Source organism: Microchirus variegatus, assembly GCF_963457635.1.
Source record: "Microchirus variegatus genome assembly, chromosome: 9".
Classification (NCBI taxonomy): Eukaryota; Metazoa; Chordata; class Actinopteri; order Pleuronectiformes; family Soleidae; genus Microchirus; species Microchirus variegatus.
The window spans coordinates 11,330,318-11,348,801 of NC_139810.1; the positions used below are offsets into that span (position 1 = coordinate 11,330,318).

Genomic DNA, 18,484 nt, shown 5'->3' on the forward strand with positions numbered 1-18,484 from the left:
TTCAGATTACACAACAAAAATTGGACTCAATAATTGTGTTGTGACACAGATTAATTTTACATATTGTATATAAGATTTATATTGTCCACATGTATAAAAATCTAATTTATTTGAGTTATTTTCATCATGGTGAAAAATATGTGTATGTCAAACAATATGTTTTTTTTTTCTGAAATGTTTTGTGGTCTGTGAACGTCTGACTGTTACTGCTGTTACTACGTCAGCTCGATCCACGCTACCTTGAGTGCACAGATCTCGGTCTCGATGATGTCGGTCCTCATTTAGTGCGTTTACATGCACACTAAAAAAAACGATTACTGGCAATAATCGGGTAACTGGAATAAACCGTTTAAGGTGTATACATGTCTCTAAAAAATCAGATTATTGACAGAAACTGAGGTGTGTTAAACACGTTTTTCAAAAACCGATAACGGCAATAAACTGATAATGATATCGGTTTATTCTGTTTACATGAGCACTTGAATAAACAGATAACCCGATAATAATCGTTTTTTTTTAGTGTGCATGTAAACGCACTCACTGATCGATGTGTGTCCTTGTGAGACATTCCTGTGAACAAATCTCCTCCCAGCAGGTGCCTTCTCAAACTGTACCAAGTAAACAATCAATGTGATCCAAATCTGTAGCTCACAGATTTTTTTGTACGTCCATATGTTCAACAAAAAACGATGGTATATAAATGTATAATGTCAATATCTTATTCTGTATCCTTTACACCAGGGGTTCTCAAAGTTTTGATACCTGAGGGACAATTTAGGAACCCATCGTTGGACTGAGGGCCGCCAAAGGAAAAAAAATCAGGAAAAAAACCCAGAAAGAAATCCCATTTGTAATAATTTTAATGACCAGATTGCAGTTCTACAGTTTACACTTATTGGTCTGTATCCAGTAATGTCCAATAAACATTTCACAGCTTAGTACTTCCTGGATTAAAACTATCAACTGTAATTCAACAGAAATGTTTCTGCGGGCCGACATTGGACCCCGGGCCACACTTTGAGAACCAATGATTTACACTTTAGCTTTTGCATATTTCTTGAAGGGTTTATTGGCAGCAATTGAATATGCTGCCCCAACGTAAGTGTTTATTGAGTTTAAAATGAATAATATATATATAACATATAACATAAAATAAACTTACTTTAGGCAAAGGCCTTGCTTTTCAGAGGCGGCAGTCTTGCTGTGCCAGGGTTTCTCACTCCTGGTCCTGGGGAGCCAGCCTGCTCCAGCACACCTGATTCTAATAAATAGGTCGTTATCAGGCTTCAGCAGAGCTAACCTTACTGACGAGCTGAACATTTGAATCAGGTGTGTTGGAGCAGGGAAACCCCTAAAACATGGAGTACAATGGCTCCCCAGGACCAGGAGTGAGAAATCCTGTGCAACATTGTGATTCTACAGCAGCCTGAACAGACAAAAAAAAGCCAGAGCATTTAGTTGTTTCTTAAAATGCAAATAAGAACAGCTACATTAAAACGGACGAATAAGCATTCGAAAGAGAACGTTGTAACATCTGGGAACATTCTCAACGTGAGGAGCTAATAACGTCTGCACTCTTTCCGGTAGGCAAAGGCCACCGTAGTTCCCTGATGCGCTTGTGAAAGGGAGGTGAAATTCAGGAGTCCTCAAGTTTCTTGCAATCTGCAGTCTCACCATTAGATGTCACTAATTCTTCCACACTGGACATTTGATATGCATTGTTCTGCATGCATTAATGAAGTTCTAAGTCAGGGTTTCTCACTCCTGGTCCTGGGGAGCCACTGTCCTGCATGTTTTAGATGTTTCCATGCTCAAACACACCTGATTCTAATGGTCAGCTCGTCAGTAAGCTCTACTGAAGCCTGATAATGACCCATTTATTTGAATCAGGTGTGTTGGAGCAGGGAAACACCTAAAACATGGAGGACAGTGGCTCCCCAGGACCAGGAGTTAGAAACCCTGTGCTAAGTAAATCTAATCAGGCAGCAACAGGAACATGTACTGCACTAGTATTTATAGTTCAGGGACTGAAATACACACATTTTTAGGTCATACAAACTGCAAACACACGTTTTATTTTTTTTAATTTAATTTATTGAGGTGACAATTTCTATATTACACATCTTTCATGTACATCAGAAATTAAACAAGGAAAAGAAAATATAGTGTTACCGTAAACCTCTTATTAAATCCATTATTTTACAAAAGAAAATTTGTTATTGACACCATTTACAACTTTCAATATACAGGAGAGTGACAGTGGTCGAGTTGTACATGGAGGAGGGAAAAAATTCAAGAAATTATCATATTTACAGATTCACTTAACTACTGTATACCCAGTCATTTACTATGTCATTCACCCAGAACTAGATTAGAACCACGATGTGCACCGGGGGGAGAGACAATCTGAGGCAGAAAAATGTCTAATTAAACTTTACCAGTCCAATGTACATCACGTTACATTTGCCATATTTTGTCATCCTCACAATAAGCCTATGAACGAGGCCATGTGTCGTATAGCTTTACATCGCTGGTGCAGTTTCCTCTTTAAGAACGTCTGCCTGTGCTGCATCACGCTGCTAAAACAAAAGGAGAGCCTCGATGACGGCGGGCGGGGAAATAAAGCTACATGAAGGCTGAGGGCGAACAGAGAAGACACACACTAATCACACGTGTGGAAACGAGGGGGTTTTGACTTTCTAATGGAGACTTAAAGCTCCATATGCTGCAATTTTATAACCTTACGTGTGTTTATGGTGCATTTCATAAACAAATCAAGAGGAGGCTCCTAAATGAACAACTGCACTAACTGTATGAAATTAGATTTTTTTAACATTAGTCAAACCCAGGCCAGTATTCACAGTTCTTCATAAAGAGTTGTGTTAATGTACACACTCCAAGTGTTGGATATTGGTAAATCATTGGTTTCTTCTGTTCTGATAGTCCGTTATTTGAGCGTTCGTGGGATCAGAAATTAAAGCACACAAAAAAACCACAAATCATTTCACACACACACACATCACAAATTAATCTTGAAGCAGGATCTCGCAAATGACACCAACAAGAATAACTGAGCGTTTTATGGAAATACTCGAGTTTTCAACACTGCACTGCACCTTCTTGACAAGAAATTCTTCAATGTGTTATTTTTTTAAATCAAATAAAAAACATATGTATATAATAATGAATATTTATTATTCATTTAGTGGTTTTCTATGGGGGTTCAAACACTAACCTTGAAACGCTACATGAATTTTGTTAGACTCGTATTTGGTGTTTTTCACTGTTTATGGTTGTGATCCTCATGTCAAGCACACACACTCACGCTCACTTTCGTTCACAAAATACTTCCTTTGTCCCTCACTGAATTGCTTCAGGATCACATATTTTTTTGTTGTTTTTTATTAAAAAAAAAAAGAGTCCCACATTAAACCCAAGCAGCCATAAAAATATCAAAAGCTGGTAATAAGATGAATAATCTATAAGATTCTCCCAGAGCACTCTAATCCAAGACGTCCCCTTCCAGTACGCTCTCTGGCCCTATAAAACTAGGGTCAGTTTAAGTTTCGCTGAAGTCTTCCACCAATAAATAATGGAGGTTACAACACTTTAAACAATCATCAAGTCATTCACAGATCAAAAATACTTAAAAGAGCCAGGAACACAAGTCTGTTTCTCACCTGTTAATCTGATTAGATGTAAATTACTGAAGCATAAAAGGTTGTTATTAAAGTGTTAATTTGAAGCCAGTCACAAGAAAAAAAACCCATCTTATATCATTAAAGATATGAGTTTAAATATGACAGATTCAAGGGTATCAATAACAGGGATGATGCTCAAAGTACAGCAATCCTTTTTGAAAATCTTTGAGCAACACACTTTGCTTTTTGGTGACACAACCCTGTTTTGAATTAAGTGCAGCCTCACAGTGTTACTTTATAAGTCAACTCTTTGTTTTTAAGCTGATACTTTATTGCAGAGCAGCTACAAAGGATAAAAAAAAGAAGAAAAATCAGGTGACTGACATTCCTGGCTGTGAGATTTTGACTGTAGCCTCAGAATCACGCTGACACATGTTACATGAATCACACCTGTGTGTGTGTGTGTGTGTGTGGGGGGAGAAAAATAAACTACTCCCTGTTACACAGATGTCACCATGTGAGGACGTGTGTTCAGGACCTCATGCATAAACTGGCGACACACACATTCTGAGAAACAGGAGCAGGAGAAAGTTTTCTGTGTTTTGGTTTAGAGAAGAATACAAAAAAAATGACCAGGCACCGAGAGGCCTGCTGTGAGCTCAAACCTCACATCCCCTTTTTTGTGACGACATGCAGCCTTTCGCAGATGCAGGAGAACCATGCAGGTGAATGCATGAGCACAGACACACAAGAACAACTCCTCCTCAGCGGTGAGGAGGCTCCCTGATTTGAACACTGGTAGTCTCAATTCCTTCAGACTCCTGCACACACACACTAATAAACCTGTGGCTTCCTCTCACTCCTGTCCGAAACCCTCCGTCTCCTCGATGGCAAACATCAACTTCTCCTTGAGTTGTTCGTAGCTTTTGTAGGGCGGCAAATCCAGTCTGTTAAAGCTGGAGAAGGAACATTAAACAAAGAGAGATTTCAGCTTGATGTTGGGCTTCTTTTCTTCTGGTGTTAATTCTCTTTTAAGATTATTTAGGATATTAAAAGAGTATGATCATCAAACAAGACTGTACATTATGGACTGTGCCTGATGGTCCCGTGAGTGAGATATGTACACTACCGTTCAAAAGTTTGGGGTCACTGAGAAATGTCCTTATTTTTGAAGGAAAATCACTTTTTTCAATTAATATAACTTTAAATGAATCAGAAATACACTCTATATATTGTTAATGTTGTAAACGACTATTCTAGCTGCAAACGTCTGGTTTTTAATGGAATATGTACATAGGTGTTTAGAGGCCCATTTCCAGTGTTCTAGTGGTACATTGTGTTTGCTAATGGCGTTAGAAGGTTATTGGATGATTAGAAAACCCTTGAAAACTCTTGTGCAATGATGTTAACACAGCTGAAAACAGTTTTGCTGGTTCTTTGACCAAAGCAAAGTTTGAAGGGCAAAACTAGTATTTTGAATAAAAATCATTATTTCTTATCTTGTCAATGTCTTGACTATATTTTTTATTACTTTTGCAAGTCTTTTGATGAATAAAAGTGGCAGTTTTAATGAAAAACACAAAAAAATTGTATATGTATAGGTGACCCCAAACTTTTGAACGGTAGTGTAGTGTTACGCCATACCAGTGCAACGACAAACGAGGACATTGAATGTGACACAACAGACAACAGTGGAGGACATCCAGCATCCAGGTTGCACAACATTCTGCTGCTTAGACTTGTAATTAACCCACACCAGCAAAAGAGCACACGTGACCAGATTTTGCAGAAATACACTGGCTTCATCAGTTCATTTCAGGATTTGTTTAAAAAATATTAGTTCTCACTTCAAGAGCATTAAATGGTTAAGGCCCCTGGTGACATTACTGGGCTGCTGCAAGTGTAATAATCCTGTATGGTCTCTCAGTCATTCCCCACAACCACTTCACCCTGACCGCACCAGACCATTTTACTCTGGTACCCCAAAGGTCACGGTGCCAACTCGACTACCAACTATAGTCAGGTTATCCTTGAATCCAAGTGAAAGTTTTCCCAAATATAATTCAACATTCTGCGTGTATTGACAAAAACATGTAGTGACCGTGACTATGACTCAATCATCCCTGAGCCCATCTGAATATTTGTACCAAATCTTAGGAAATTCCCCCACGGCATTCTTGAGATATTGTATTCAAACAAAGGGAATAGACATATATACGAGGTGCAGAAGAATAAATTACTGCTACAAAAACAAGTGATTGCACTCAGTTTACTGTGGATTCTTCCAATATTTAGCATGAACTCACCACGTGTGACTTCTGGGAAGCCAGTTTTCCTTTCCAACCTTCTCTATGCAGAACTTCTGAGGACCGTTGCTTCCTGTATAATGAAGTACAGGTCAGGATTGAAACATAGTGGCTTATTTAATTAATCATTTGCTCTTTTATTCTCAGTAAAACATTACAATAAGTGAAGATCAATATTATTGAACATATATTTGTTACCCATTAGGTCGGCGAAGCCTCCTACAGGCAGGCGACAGGTGCCAGTGACAAACTGCAGCAGCCGCATCCTCTTCTCATTGTCCATCTCCTTTATGAACTGCAGGGGAAAAGAGACATTATCATTATGAATACACCGATCAGCCACTGAAGCAACTGTTTTTGATGTTACCAGCTGACTCTTCAGCTCATTAAATCAGATTAAATATAAATAAACTAGGAAACACTTTAGATTAGGGAACACACATTCACCATTAATGAGGTGTTTACTAACATGCATATACTGTAAGTAGCATACTAGTCCTTTATTAGTAAATATTAAGCACGTATTAACACCTTATGTAGGAAAAACCTTAATTCATGTTATAATAGAGGTAGAATAAGGTTATGTAGAATAATGTGTTAATACGTGCCTAATGATTACTAATTAAGGGCTATTATGCTACTTATAGTAAGAACCTAGTTAATGGTGAATATGTGTTCCCTAATCTAACGACATATGGGGACATATGTATTCAGGAAATTCATTTTTATAAACCAGTGTTTCCCCTACATTCATTGAGCACCATTGCTAAAATTCATAATAATAAATCACCAGATATCAGGACATCATATCACTCACAAAAACGAGAGTGGAACTGTTAATTACTTAAAGGGATAGTTCGGAATTTTGAACATAAGACCTATTTTCCAACTCAGCCGGTGCGATGGAGACGTCTGGAGACATTTTCAAGAAATTTCATTCAGTTCTTCTAGTTGCCGAGTTCGCTGATGCTATGGCTAGCGCAAGTCAATGATACATGTTAGCATGGCATTAAAAACACTCATACTGACTCCACAGTGCACCCGAGGGAAATCGATTGTAACGGCAGACTATCGATGTACACGTCTCCATCACACCAGCTGAATTGGAAAATAGGTCTTATGTCCAAAATTCCGAACTATCACTTTAAGAAATAACTTAATATCTAATAATTACGACTCAAGTCATTGTATATTTATAAATCAGTTTGACGACCTGGTCCGACACTGACCTGCCAGAACCAGACGATCTGTTTGCTGCTGCGAGCGTAGTGTCTGTAGATGGTGTTTCTTTGCCAGTCTGCGAGGTCGATCTCCTGCATGCCACACAGCATGACCTGCAGCAGCACACAAAAGGTATTAAATACATTTTACATGCATGGGCTGCATTCACCTGGAAGAAGCCGCTACAGTAACAGGAGTCAGTTTCTCATTCCTTCTCACCTCCAGCTCTTTCGCATCAAAATACTGCAGGTACTGCTGAGGCAGGACCTCGTTGAAGCCTTCAAAGAAAGCCTGCGTCTGCTCCTCCACTCCTCTGGACAGTCTCCATTCTGCTACCAGCCTGTGTGCAGGAGACAAAGACAACCATACATGCAGACATCGTACTATACTCAACATCATAAAAAAAAAAAGGAAAACTACACTAAAAACAGAGATAACATGACACAAGCCTCTTTTTTCACTGCTCATAAACTCCCACTAACATCTAACTTCTGTCATCAGGGTTCGTACACTTTTTTAGCAATAGTTTTCCATGACTTTTCAATGACTTCTCCATAACCTTTCATTGACTTTTTAAGACCGAAAATCTGTGCCATCCCACAGTCTTAAATGAATGTCCGTTTGTTTTGACTGCAAATCTTTGTTAAGACTTTCGTCGATTAAAAAAAACATATGCAATTTGTTGCGACACGTCTTTCATTATCAGCATTTTGCACGTGTGTGGTCTGCGTCTTTCAGTAGCCAAAGTTTAAAGCTCTCCTCTGTTGTAACTTTCTTTCATACTTGAAACACATTGATTTGAATTATTATTTGAGTAATGCTTTTAGTAATGGTTAAAAGAGAGGGAGTGGTTGTATTCTTTATAGGCTTTTTTGTTGTTCACGTTTTGGTTCACACCTGCAGTATACACTTGCAGCCACTGTGTGGCATCGTTTGCATGCGAATTGTCGTCCCCTATAGGCGTCTCCTTTTTTTTTTTTTTTACCTCCGAGAAAGAACGCCCCCGAAAGTGGGTTGCCTTGTGTTTTTAGCTTCTCCGTTAGCTTTTGTGTGTTAGCCGGAGAAACCCACACGCAAGGACTGAATGATGTCAATTTTAATTTTAATCGCACATTACATCATTTTATTTATGTTTTACGCATCCAAAATATTATCCGTGCAATATTTCCATGACTTTTCCAAAACTTTTCAGGAAATGTAGTTTTTCATTAACTTTTCAAGGACCTAGAAAAGGCATTTTCAATTTCCAAAACTTTTCCAGGTTTTTCATGACCGTACGAACCCTGCGTCATGGTGATTTCCTCTGCGGTGTGTTGTGTTTAGCAAGTTTTGCTTTGTTGTTTTCAGAGCAAACACAGCTTTGGTTACACACATTCACGACATTCAACACAACTCGCTAGACTAAAATAATCCAGTAAAACAGAAAGTTACGACTAAAAGGGAATAAAATAGTCTGTGTTTAACTTACATATACGTACATGCTCATTGTGGTGTAAGTAAGGTAAGAGGATCTTGATTTAAAAATCACATCTAATAAAACACACCTGATGTACTCCTCCTTGTTCTCCTTGGTGACCTGGATGTCTCCACCCCCTGGTTTCAGCTCATGTGTGGTGATTTCACCCAGGATCTCTTTGTCGACAGAGAAGAACATCTCCAGGCCACACTCCTCGATGTCGTTGTCCCTATAGAGCAGCAAACACTGAACATTTATCCACTAGTCCTTTCACTGTGCAGCTGTTATACATCATGCTCATATTAAAATTTGAGCTAAAAAACACAGATGGTTGGCATGAGTGAGATAGAGTTGTAAAAACACTCATCCATCTGGAGTTACAGTGTTTTCATTAGGAGATCTATTGTTGAGATTGGTAATCAACCATACTCAACACTTGTATGATGTCAGAGTGAACCTGGAGGCTGGCATTACCATCAACTATTACATCTGTTAATATCAGTGCTGACTGTAGCAGCACAAGTGCTCTAATGCATACTATTTAACTCCGCTTACTTCTGTAAATGATGATCAATATGTGCGGCACATCCTTTCATAGCGTTGTACATTTACTGAACATATGGAGACATTTAACAGCTCTGGCATTCATTTTACAGGGTATATCCGGGGTGTAACAGTTCACCAGACCCACGATTCGGTTCAAAGTTCGGTTTTTACCTTGGTTTTTATAAACATACTGAAAAACTTTTTGGAAAACCTTGGAAGACCAAAATAAACAATTCTATTAATCTCTTAACCACTTCTTCCATGACCCTTTTTTTGGAGTCCCTGCTCGAAAAATGACATGCCCAAACTAAATAGAGTAAATCTCTGCAGTTACAAGCTCTATGTGGATTATCTTGGCATCAAAATACAGATAACACTTGTGAGATTCCACCAGAGGTGTAAGTTTCACTGTAGATGCCACTGTGTAAGAGTAAATGTACATAGAACACAGCATAACTGAAGGATTTTTTTCTCTCGCCTAAAAAAACATTGCATTTTAAAGCAAATATCACCTTTAAAATATGCAGTAGGAGCTTAAAAACACATGGAGGTCATGTAACAACATGTGGATATGAGCTGTGCAAAGTCTGATGCTGCCGAAATGAAGCAGAGTGAAATTACAGAGGTTTTAGTAAAGAGATGTCTAGGCGTTCTATCTTTCGGCACAGCTTGGCACCATCTGTGCCATTTGAGATTTCTTAGGTACCAAATTATTAAAAACCCATTTAATTTTATTTATATGTCACTACAGGTCTAAAAAGAACTTGTTTTGGAAAAAAATTTTTTTTAAAAAGTATGATAACTCGCTGTAAATCGATGCTCCCTGTGCGGTGTGCGTAATAACAACTCTGTGACTCTGCAGCGTCTTCAGTTACCCAGCGCCATAGCTCTGGCTTACCTTGGTCAATTAGGGTGATTGACCACTCGTTTTAAACATCTCAACCGGTAGAATCAGACCCCGGTCTCCAAATGCGTGTGAATCACTTCATTAGTGAGTCAAAAGGACATAAGTGCATATGACGCATTTGGGCGGATATTCGCCCTTCTCTAATCAGAACGATCTAATGTCGCTCTGTAATGATCAATCAGACCGGGATTTGTTCCCAAAGCATGCTGGAAAGTGTAGTTCTTCATTAGAAGTGGTTTTGTTCCGGTGGAAATAACTTGTTTTGATAAACAGCAAAGGTAAGACAACATCACCAGTCTACATTCTCTAATCTATCTATAAATTCCAGGAACGTCCGTTTGTCTGTGTGTGTGTGTGTGTGTGTGTGTGTGTGTGTGTGTGTGTGTGTGTGTGTGTGTGTGTGTGTGTGTGTGTGTGTCTGTGTCTGTGTGTGTGTCTGTGTGTTTGTCTGTGTGTTACTCGCATATGTCTCGAAGGTCCGATTGATTTCAAACTTGACAGGTGTCATGCTACGGCCACGAGTAAGTGCAGTGTCAAGTTCTGACGTTCTGACGATAAGTGATGCAAAAGATAGTGGTAATATAAGAACACAGTCTTTTGCTGCGGTTACACCCCTACACAATATGTTTGTTCTTTCACAATGTGTTTGTACTCACTTTATCCATATGAGAGAGTTGTAAAACTCGGGGTCTATCGACTCCAGGTCTTTCAGGGCCAGTGGCTTGTTTAGGATGCGTTTGTAAAATGGCAGTGAGAAACCAGTGTCGATGAACTTGCCATGGAAAAGAGCCTGAGGGACAAAAACAAAACGCTGTTTTACATCCCACAAGTTTCAATTTGTTATTAAATTTTTTTGGCCACAATAAAGCAAAATTAACTGAGAGATAAAATGACTAACCATTGCGATGAAGCGTCCTATGAATTTAAAATACTTGAGGTGGTCGGGGTTGATGGAGGAGGCGGGGTTGATCTGGAGACAGTAGTTATCTTTGCCGGCATATTCAAACAGGCAGTACATGGGGTTCAAGACCTCGTGGGACAACAAGAAGAACCACTCCCTGCAGGGAAGAGACAGAAATTAATACTACGCATAACCATGTCGCTAGCTAGCTTTTGAGCTGCTAATCTGGGTTTATAGTTTTTGAATTTGCAACCCTTTTGCAGCTTCTTATTTCGGATTTTATGTCTTATAGTGGATGCTTCTAGCGGAATCAAACTCAAAATATTGTGTTTTGTAAGTATAATTATATAATCCTAAGGGTTCACATACTTTTTCCCCAAACTGCAGTCATCAATTAAATAATATCTGTCTAACGTTTTCTCAGCACTCTATGTTGCTATGGTAGTTAGCCGTACCTGGCCACGCCTCCATAATCAAGGCCTTCTTCTCCAGGGAAGATGATCCATAGTCTCCTTCGCAGATCTTGAGCATTGAAGCTCATTATCTGAAACAGAATATGTGTTGATAGACTGGTGGCTGTAATACACACTGTAATGTTACTTTAGCATTCTAACATATAGTCTCCATGTTCTGCAGTTAAAGCACTGATATACTATTAAGACATTGACACTGTCCAGTAATTATGTCACTATAGTGGTAATGGTCTGGAGTGTGGCTGCAGAGAATCGTCTCACCTGCTGGAACGAGTCCTCAAACAGGGTTTTTCTGGTCACAGTGATCTTGATGTGTTGGGGCATCGACAGTTGCTGGAGGAAAGAGGATGAAAAGGTCACGACTGTTACTACAAGTTTGACTATATCGAGTGATAGCTGACTGTAAAATGATGGAAAACATTGTGAACAGTGATGTTGTTCCCAAAAAAGAGGCTGTGAGACATTACATATTTTATGTTAATGCTTTCAACAAATGAACCTGAATTGGAATTATTATATAATGGCAAATTCAAAAATGCATAGTACTGTTTACTTTGGGTAAATAATGGGTAACACTGTACATTGCAGTAAAGTAATAATATGGTAAGAGTAAAGCAATGGGTAATATTACATCGTATTCTACATTATTCACCAAATACTAGGTGTTATAGGTGTAAAGGTATTAAGTAGCATTACCATTGGTATCACCAAAACAGGAAATTGCATTAGAAATAAGATGGCACTACCAAAATGGTACATAAAGTTACTAACATAGTACTAGTACCATGTTGTTCCAGGCTTATTCTGACAGTGTGACATAGTACAGCCATAGAGGAAAGCTGACACTTGATGATACATGCTCATTTTTTTTAGTATGAAACGTTGATTGTGCTGATCATGGATCTGTACATCAGACACTTCTTCACACAGCCAGAATCAGACAGGCTGGTCCGATTAGAATAGTAATACAATGTCTCTGTTGCTGCTTTCTTTCCATCTACATCCAAGCATGATTAAATGTGTTCACATTTTCCTCACAAAGTTATTCATGCATAGTTGGACCCATATTTCCTTCATCTTTATGGTATGAAAGTTATCGTTACAGTACAGCATACAGTCGCCATTATGTTAGCGGATCTGTGAGTCAAGATTGCAGCATTTCTACTCAGTTCCAACTTTGTGATTGACACACCAGGGTAGATTTCTGCTGTTCTCACTTGCAAGCAAATGTGCACAACTGTGTTTGCAATAAGACCTCATTCCACACGATTAAGCCACTCTAAATCACCACAGGGGGAATTCCTTTATTACAACAATCCTAGCTGTCTCCACCTTTCTCCACTGGTTTCAGCCCGTGTGTTACACACATCAAAGGGTGGAGATTTGTGCGTCTGTTTGACTGAAGGCAGCCACAAACAAACACAAAGACTGACACATAATCCTGCAATGTGACATCTTTCCAATCCCACAGAATTGTACACAAATAGGTAGGCAGGTTTATTTGTGCTTTAGAACGTAGTTGCTGTAAAACAACCACGGAAATCTCACTGTCGAATCAGGCAAGAGGACCCAAATACACAGGAAACCGACACGTCACGCACAGTTTACTATTAAGAATAGTGAAAAAATAACAACATCATGCAGCAGCACACTGACATTCAGTAACCCATACCTGGCACCAGAATCTGAAGTACTGAACTTTGGCTTTAAAGTCTCGAACATAGGTGATCTGAGGTCCGTTTTCCCTGGGGGGAAAAAAGGAAAAAACAAACAAACTCTTAATGTTTCTACATTATAAATGATTAAATGTTACATTGACACATTTATATTCATATATTATCTATTATGTTCAGAATACTGGGCCAATGAAATCTGCTCTAAGTGAAACAATAAAATACCCTTTCAATATTCTGATATCTAGTATATGACTGACCTAGAGTCTTCACTCAGTCTCACCTAAGGAAAACATAATCATGAGATGAAGCAGTAAGAAGGGAGGGGAATGCCACGGACTGCTGAGGTGGTTAGCCAAAAGAACAGCATTAAGTTACTGCTAGCACCTCTTTTCACACTCATCCAACAAACTGGTTTTCCCACCGCTGCGACTAAACCAAAGCAACTACTCTCAAGTCACGTTATGTTGTCGCACATGTTAATACGATGAGTCAGCCGGGGTGTCACAAAGAACGAGAGAGACTAGGTGACCCATTTGTCATATCAAGCTTAGGCGTCACAAGCTCTAAAAATAGAGGGACAATGACTCAGATTGTTAACAAGCTGCTGAAACATAACTAGTCGTTTCAAACAAAGCAAAGGGTTGTGTATTAAAACTAACAGCTGAATCCAATCTAGACAAAAAAAAACACATTATAATAATAATAACTAATGTATTATTTCATAAAATAAATTTCCATGACATTCTGAATGATATTATCTGGAAACCACCAGTCATTCATCTGACATGCAGAAGTACTGGAAACACTGACTCAACAATGTGTTTGTCACTGGCTCCAAGGAACAAGTATCCAAGGTATAATTCTTAATGAATGAGGAAACTCCCAGGTCACGTGTTTTACTTTTTGTATCTGTGCCAACTGATTCATTAGAAATGAACAATCCTCATTTCCCCATGATAGCTTTTGAAAACAGGAAACATGTTTATGTCACAGAAAGAAAATATGTCCTGACCACGATAGATGCGCATTGGCCCCCAGGTCATTTGAGTTTGAGACCCCTGGTCTAAAGGCCTCAAGGCAAAATAAACTCACAACAAAGTATCATCACAACACATTATGGTGTTATACATACAGCGAGGACTTTCCAGTGCGAGGGTCAATGTACGTGGTGGTTCTCCTGTTGTGATCGACGAAGTAGGGAATTCCATCTACTGTGAACCTCATCTCCCAGCCCTCCGGAAGTGGCTTCTCATTGAGCAACCTAAAGAATGATTACATCAGGAAAAACATGTCATATTCCAGTACAGTGCATTTTTAACTTTCAACTCATATGCGTGTTATTTGAACGTGACAGAAAGGCATAAACTAACCCCTGTGTTCGAGGGTCCTCCCACTGTGTTGACCGGGTTGGGTGATGCACAAAATAAACTCTGCCATTGCTGTCCGTTCTCTTCTCTGAAAGACAAAGAAACAATAAGTGGATGATTAAACCTGATGCAGGAAGAGGGCATATAATCCTTTTAAATGGTTTAAAGTGTTAATTTATGAATGACAGGTACTCATATGTGTGTATTTAACTGGAAAATAATGAATGATCTTACCCCATCCATGTGGCAGAGGCCCGAGGGGATCATACTCCTTATTCTGATTGGCTGTCACTTGGTCCTGTAGCTATAGAGCAGATATATAATATACAGATGTTTGAGAATATGTTATGAATGTGAATGAATTGAATAATAACCTCGATGTGAGTTAATCTCATGAACTCATGGAGGTGAAATTCACACACTCGGACTCATTCAACACAGCAAACACATAGAAAGACCATCATTTACAACATTACTGCAGTTTTGTTAACCACCATCACATAGTATTACTTCATAAAGGACTCTCACCCCAAATATGAACCTCTGGTTGAACTGCTGCATGGCGCCCTGCAACTGGCTGCGCTGGTGCTGCCACTGCTCGTAGTTACGCACCGTCTCCATAGTAGGGCGCTGCCACGTGGTGGTGCGTGTGATGTGGTCGACAAAGTAGACGCGTCCCATCTGGTCGACGCGTCGCTCCCAGCTAAAGACGAGTGGAACACCCCTTTTAAAAAACGACTAACACTGTGCACAGGATTTTGTTTTACATCACAATCATGTGGGATTTGAAGAGACCGACAAGATGACAAAATAAATAAACACTGGAAAATAATTCTTGAGAAATTAAAGAGAACTACAAATAATAAACATATTGTCTGTGACATCCTGCTTACCAGGAAATCCAAGATTTGTGTCATCAGGTCTAGTAATGATTATGTGCAGATGTAATTAACACACTTCCTGCTTGAGGATATGTGTGAGAAAATGTCTACTTCACCTACTTTGTGCACTGTACCAGTATTCAGCAACCACATCTTCCTACATAAAGACACAGTCTAATTTTACCTACAGCACAATGAATGCTACTTCTAAGTTACTTTCCACTACTGTCTGCATTTTAGACGAAAAAGATCAAAAAAGGACTTTTTACCCAGAGGGCAGAGGTTCAGGGCGTTCCCACGTTGTTCTCTTTTCCACGTGATCGACGAAATACATCCTGCCATTGTGATCCACTCTCTGCTCCCATCTAGACAAACACATCGACAATAAACTTCAGAACACTAGGTAGTGGTGCTCGACTCCAATTAGGTTCAGTATAGATTTTAAGGACTCATATTATATACTATATCTACAAGTGAACCTAGTTCCCTGGTGTCCTCATGAACATTTCTGCGACATACTTTGGTCAAAATACCTTAAGGATGAAGCACCACAGTAGTTCAATCACCCTGCCAAAACAGCCCTGTTCTGAACGCTCGGTTTTGAGTGCCTGTTTCTTTAAATGCAAATGAGACACAGGAAACTACGTCGATGTGTAATGTATCCACTGGACACGTGTTAATATCTTTTTATATTGTACTTTTCTTGTTAATGCATGTTTATTGTTTACTTTCCTTATCTTTTCTGTCTTGCTGCTGTAATGCTGTAAATTTCCCCACTGTGGGACAAATAAAGGACTATCTTATCTTATCTTAAATCCTCTGAGGCTGAAAGTTGTGTGTAGAACTCTGTGCTGCACTGAGCAGCCAAGAATAGAACACTTTGTGGACTTCCGCTCTTCCGGATACTATTGCCCTCCCCTGCACTCTCGCTGTTTTTAGGGACAAAGCGTATTTTATCTCCTGTACTTAGACTGAGGCGGACCACAAAAACATGAGTGAGTCATATTTTTTCACACTCTGCCTATTCATAGGGCCTCCAGAGTCCCACATATAAGTATTCAAATGATTAAAAAGTTGATTTTGCATAATATGTCTCCTTTAAAGTAGCTTTTTAAGACGAGTCATCCAACTGAAAAAGGCAGAAAATCTTCAGGCTAAGTCACGATATTGCCAAAATATCAACACCTTAACAGTTCAATGGGCGGTTTTAAAGGACTGAAGTCAGGGACCAAATATACAGAGAACAAAGGAAGACAAGACAGTGATGATAAGAGGGTGTTTTAGATAAAATACCGGTATAAATTTTTTAAAACTCAGATGTAATTGTTGTGCGCACACACACAGCTGTGTTTTCTACAAACAGGTAATTCATATTAATGATAAGACGATGAGAAAAACAGCCGTATATTTGTCACTTGTGTGTGCACACACTGCTGCTTTGTTAGTCGTCTGTTTAAACTGATCCCATTTTAGTGTAAGTGCAACTAGCCTACGCTGTCGGGGGCTGACAGCAAGGGGTATATCCGCGAACTTGTCCAATCCTCAACTTTCCAATATACCCAAAGTACACGCACTCGCACCTGCCACTAACTGTTTTAATTATTTAACTATTTAACTATTACCAATCATAGCCAAAGTAATAATGATTGTACTTGTAGATAGTTGTTACATGAATCATTGTACAAAATTTGAAGGCAATATCTCAGTCTGGAAGATAAAGCCGAAAATGTGTTTTTAGCATAATAAATTAATTAATTTGCTAATTAATAATAAAGCTACAAAGATAGGGATAATTCTCAGGTGGTATGTGATGCCCATGCAAAATTTGAAGCCAATACCTGCAATACTTTGGAAGATACAGGCGAAAATATGTTTTTTATATCATTAATTAATTAATTAACTAATTAATAATAATGGTAGACAGCTCAAAATCAATAGGGATCATCTACAGGGGGTGTGTGACCCATAAAAAAAATAAGAAAATTTAATCTCAAACGCCTTTCCAGTTATCACGTTAACGGCTAAAATCTGCGGACGCAGACGACGACGCTGACGACGTCGCGGACGACGACGCGTACGACGACGCGGACACGGACGACGACGCGGACGTGCAAGACCGATTCCATAATATCCGCGCGCATTTCCGGCGGATATAATTATATTGGTTATTATTTATGAGGAAAATATGCTCAGATGTTAATTGTTGTCAAAACCCCCATAGTGACCAATAAAGTAAGTGTCTGTGCGTACATCCACCTATCATACTTTGGTCTTTCTAGCTAATTTGCCCAAATCTGTTCCGTTCTTTCTTCATAAACTCTATTCATGAAGAGATTCCATGGACTGTTTCTTTATCCGTGTTCTGCTTCTCAATGAAGATGACACATCCCTGAAGTTTTGCAGCAGTAACAGAAATGACAGCAGTCACTCCCTGTCTTCCAATGCATGATCAGTAAAGGAACAAGGAAGGTTATAAAAAAAGAGAGCTTACCCAGGAGCTAACGGGCCAGTGTTGGCAGCGGGGACCCTGGGGGGGAGCACAGGTGTGATGGTTGGCTGTCTAGTTGCTGCTGCTGTTGCTGCTGCTGTTGCTGCTGTTGTTGCTGCTGTTGTTGTTGCTGCTGTTGCTGCTGCTGTTGCTGCTGCTGTTGCTGCTCCAGAGCTGCAGGCAGGTGTGGAGTTCCTGTCTGAGCTTGCTGATGGACTCGAGTCTGGCGTTGTTGCAGGTCCCGAGGCTGGTGTTCGTACTGGTGTGTCAGAACCTGACTGAACATCACTGCCGTCAGCAGGTGTGGATCCATTGCTTGAAGACGCTGTGTAAAGAGTCATTGCTGAGAGTCAAACTGTGTGACAACAACACAATATAGCTTTCATTGTGTCAAGACAGACTGGCTTTGCAACTTCAGTTACCAATGTAACGGTCATAAACATAATTGAGGACTAACTTTTAATGTAACAGGACACATTTCAACCTTATTATCGGTGCTGATTTTCTTAACTGCCTCTATGATTAAGATTCAAAAAGTAAACTGTGCATTGTCAGTCAGGGTGAGTCAAGAGTTTACCCAACTGTGAATTCAGTCTTTGACAGGAATTAAGTTATGACTCG

The 18,484-nt window shown here is 39.4% G+C and overlaps 1 protein-coding gene across 1 annotated transcript in view; it reads right to left on the bottom strand.

Moving 5' to 3' along the window:
• Positions 1–2,107: 2,107 nt before the first annotated feature.
• itchb (itchy E3 ubiquitin protein ligase b) overlaps positions 2,108–18,484 on the bottom strand; it is a 31,141-nt gene continuing 14,764 nt past the window's right edge. The window contains exons 8-24 of the mRNA XM_083894682.1: positions 17,867–18,188; positions 15,645–15,740; positions 15,023–15,197; positions 14,729–14,798; positions 14,498–14,582; positions 14,260–14,388; positions 13,124–13,196; positions 11,713–11,784; positions 11,434–11,522; positions 10,976–11,135; positions 10,734–10,867; positions 8,713–8,853; positions 7,388–7,508; positions 7,177–7,281; positions 6,146–6,242; positions 5,948–6,020; positions 2,108–4,597 (exon numbers count right to left, since the gene is read on the bottom strand). Of these exons, the coding sequence (XP_083750808.1) occupies positions 4,498–4,597; positions 5,948–6,020; positions 6,146–6,242; positions 7,177–7,281; positions 7,388–7,508; positions 8,713–8,853; positions 10,734–10,867; positions 10,976–11,135; positions 11,434–11,522; positions 11,713–11,784; positions 13,124–13,196; positions 14,260–14,388; positions 14,498–14,582; positions 14,729–14,798; positions 15,023–15,197; positions 15,645–15,740; positions 17,867–18,188 (2,042 nt within the window). The 3' untranslated portion in view covers positions 2,108–4,497. The remainder of the gene's footprint in view (positions 4,598–5,947; positions 6,021–6,145; positions 6,243–7,176; positions 7,282–7,387; positions 7,509–8,712; positions 8,854–10,733; positions 10,868–10,975; positions 11,136–11,433; positions 11,523–11,712; positions 11,785–13,123; positions 13,197–14,259; positions 14,389–14,497; positions 14,583–14,728; positions 14,799–15,022; positions 15,198–15,644; positions 15,741–17,866; positions 18,189–18,484) is intronic.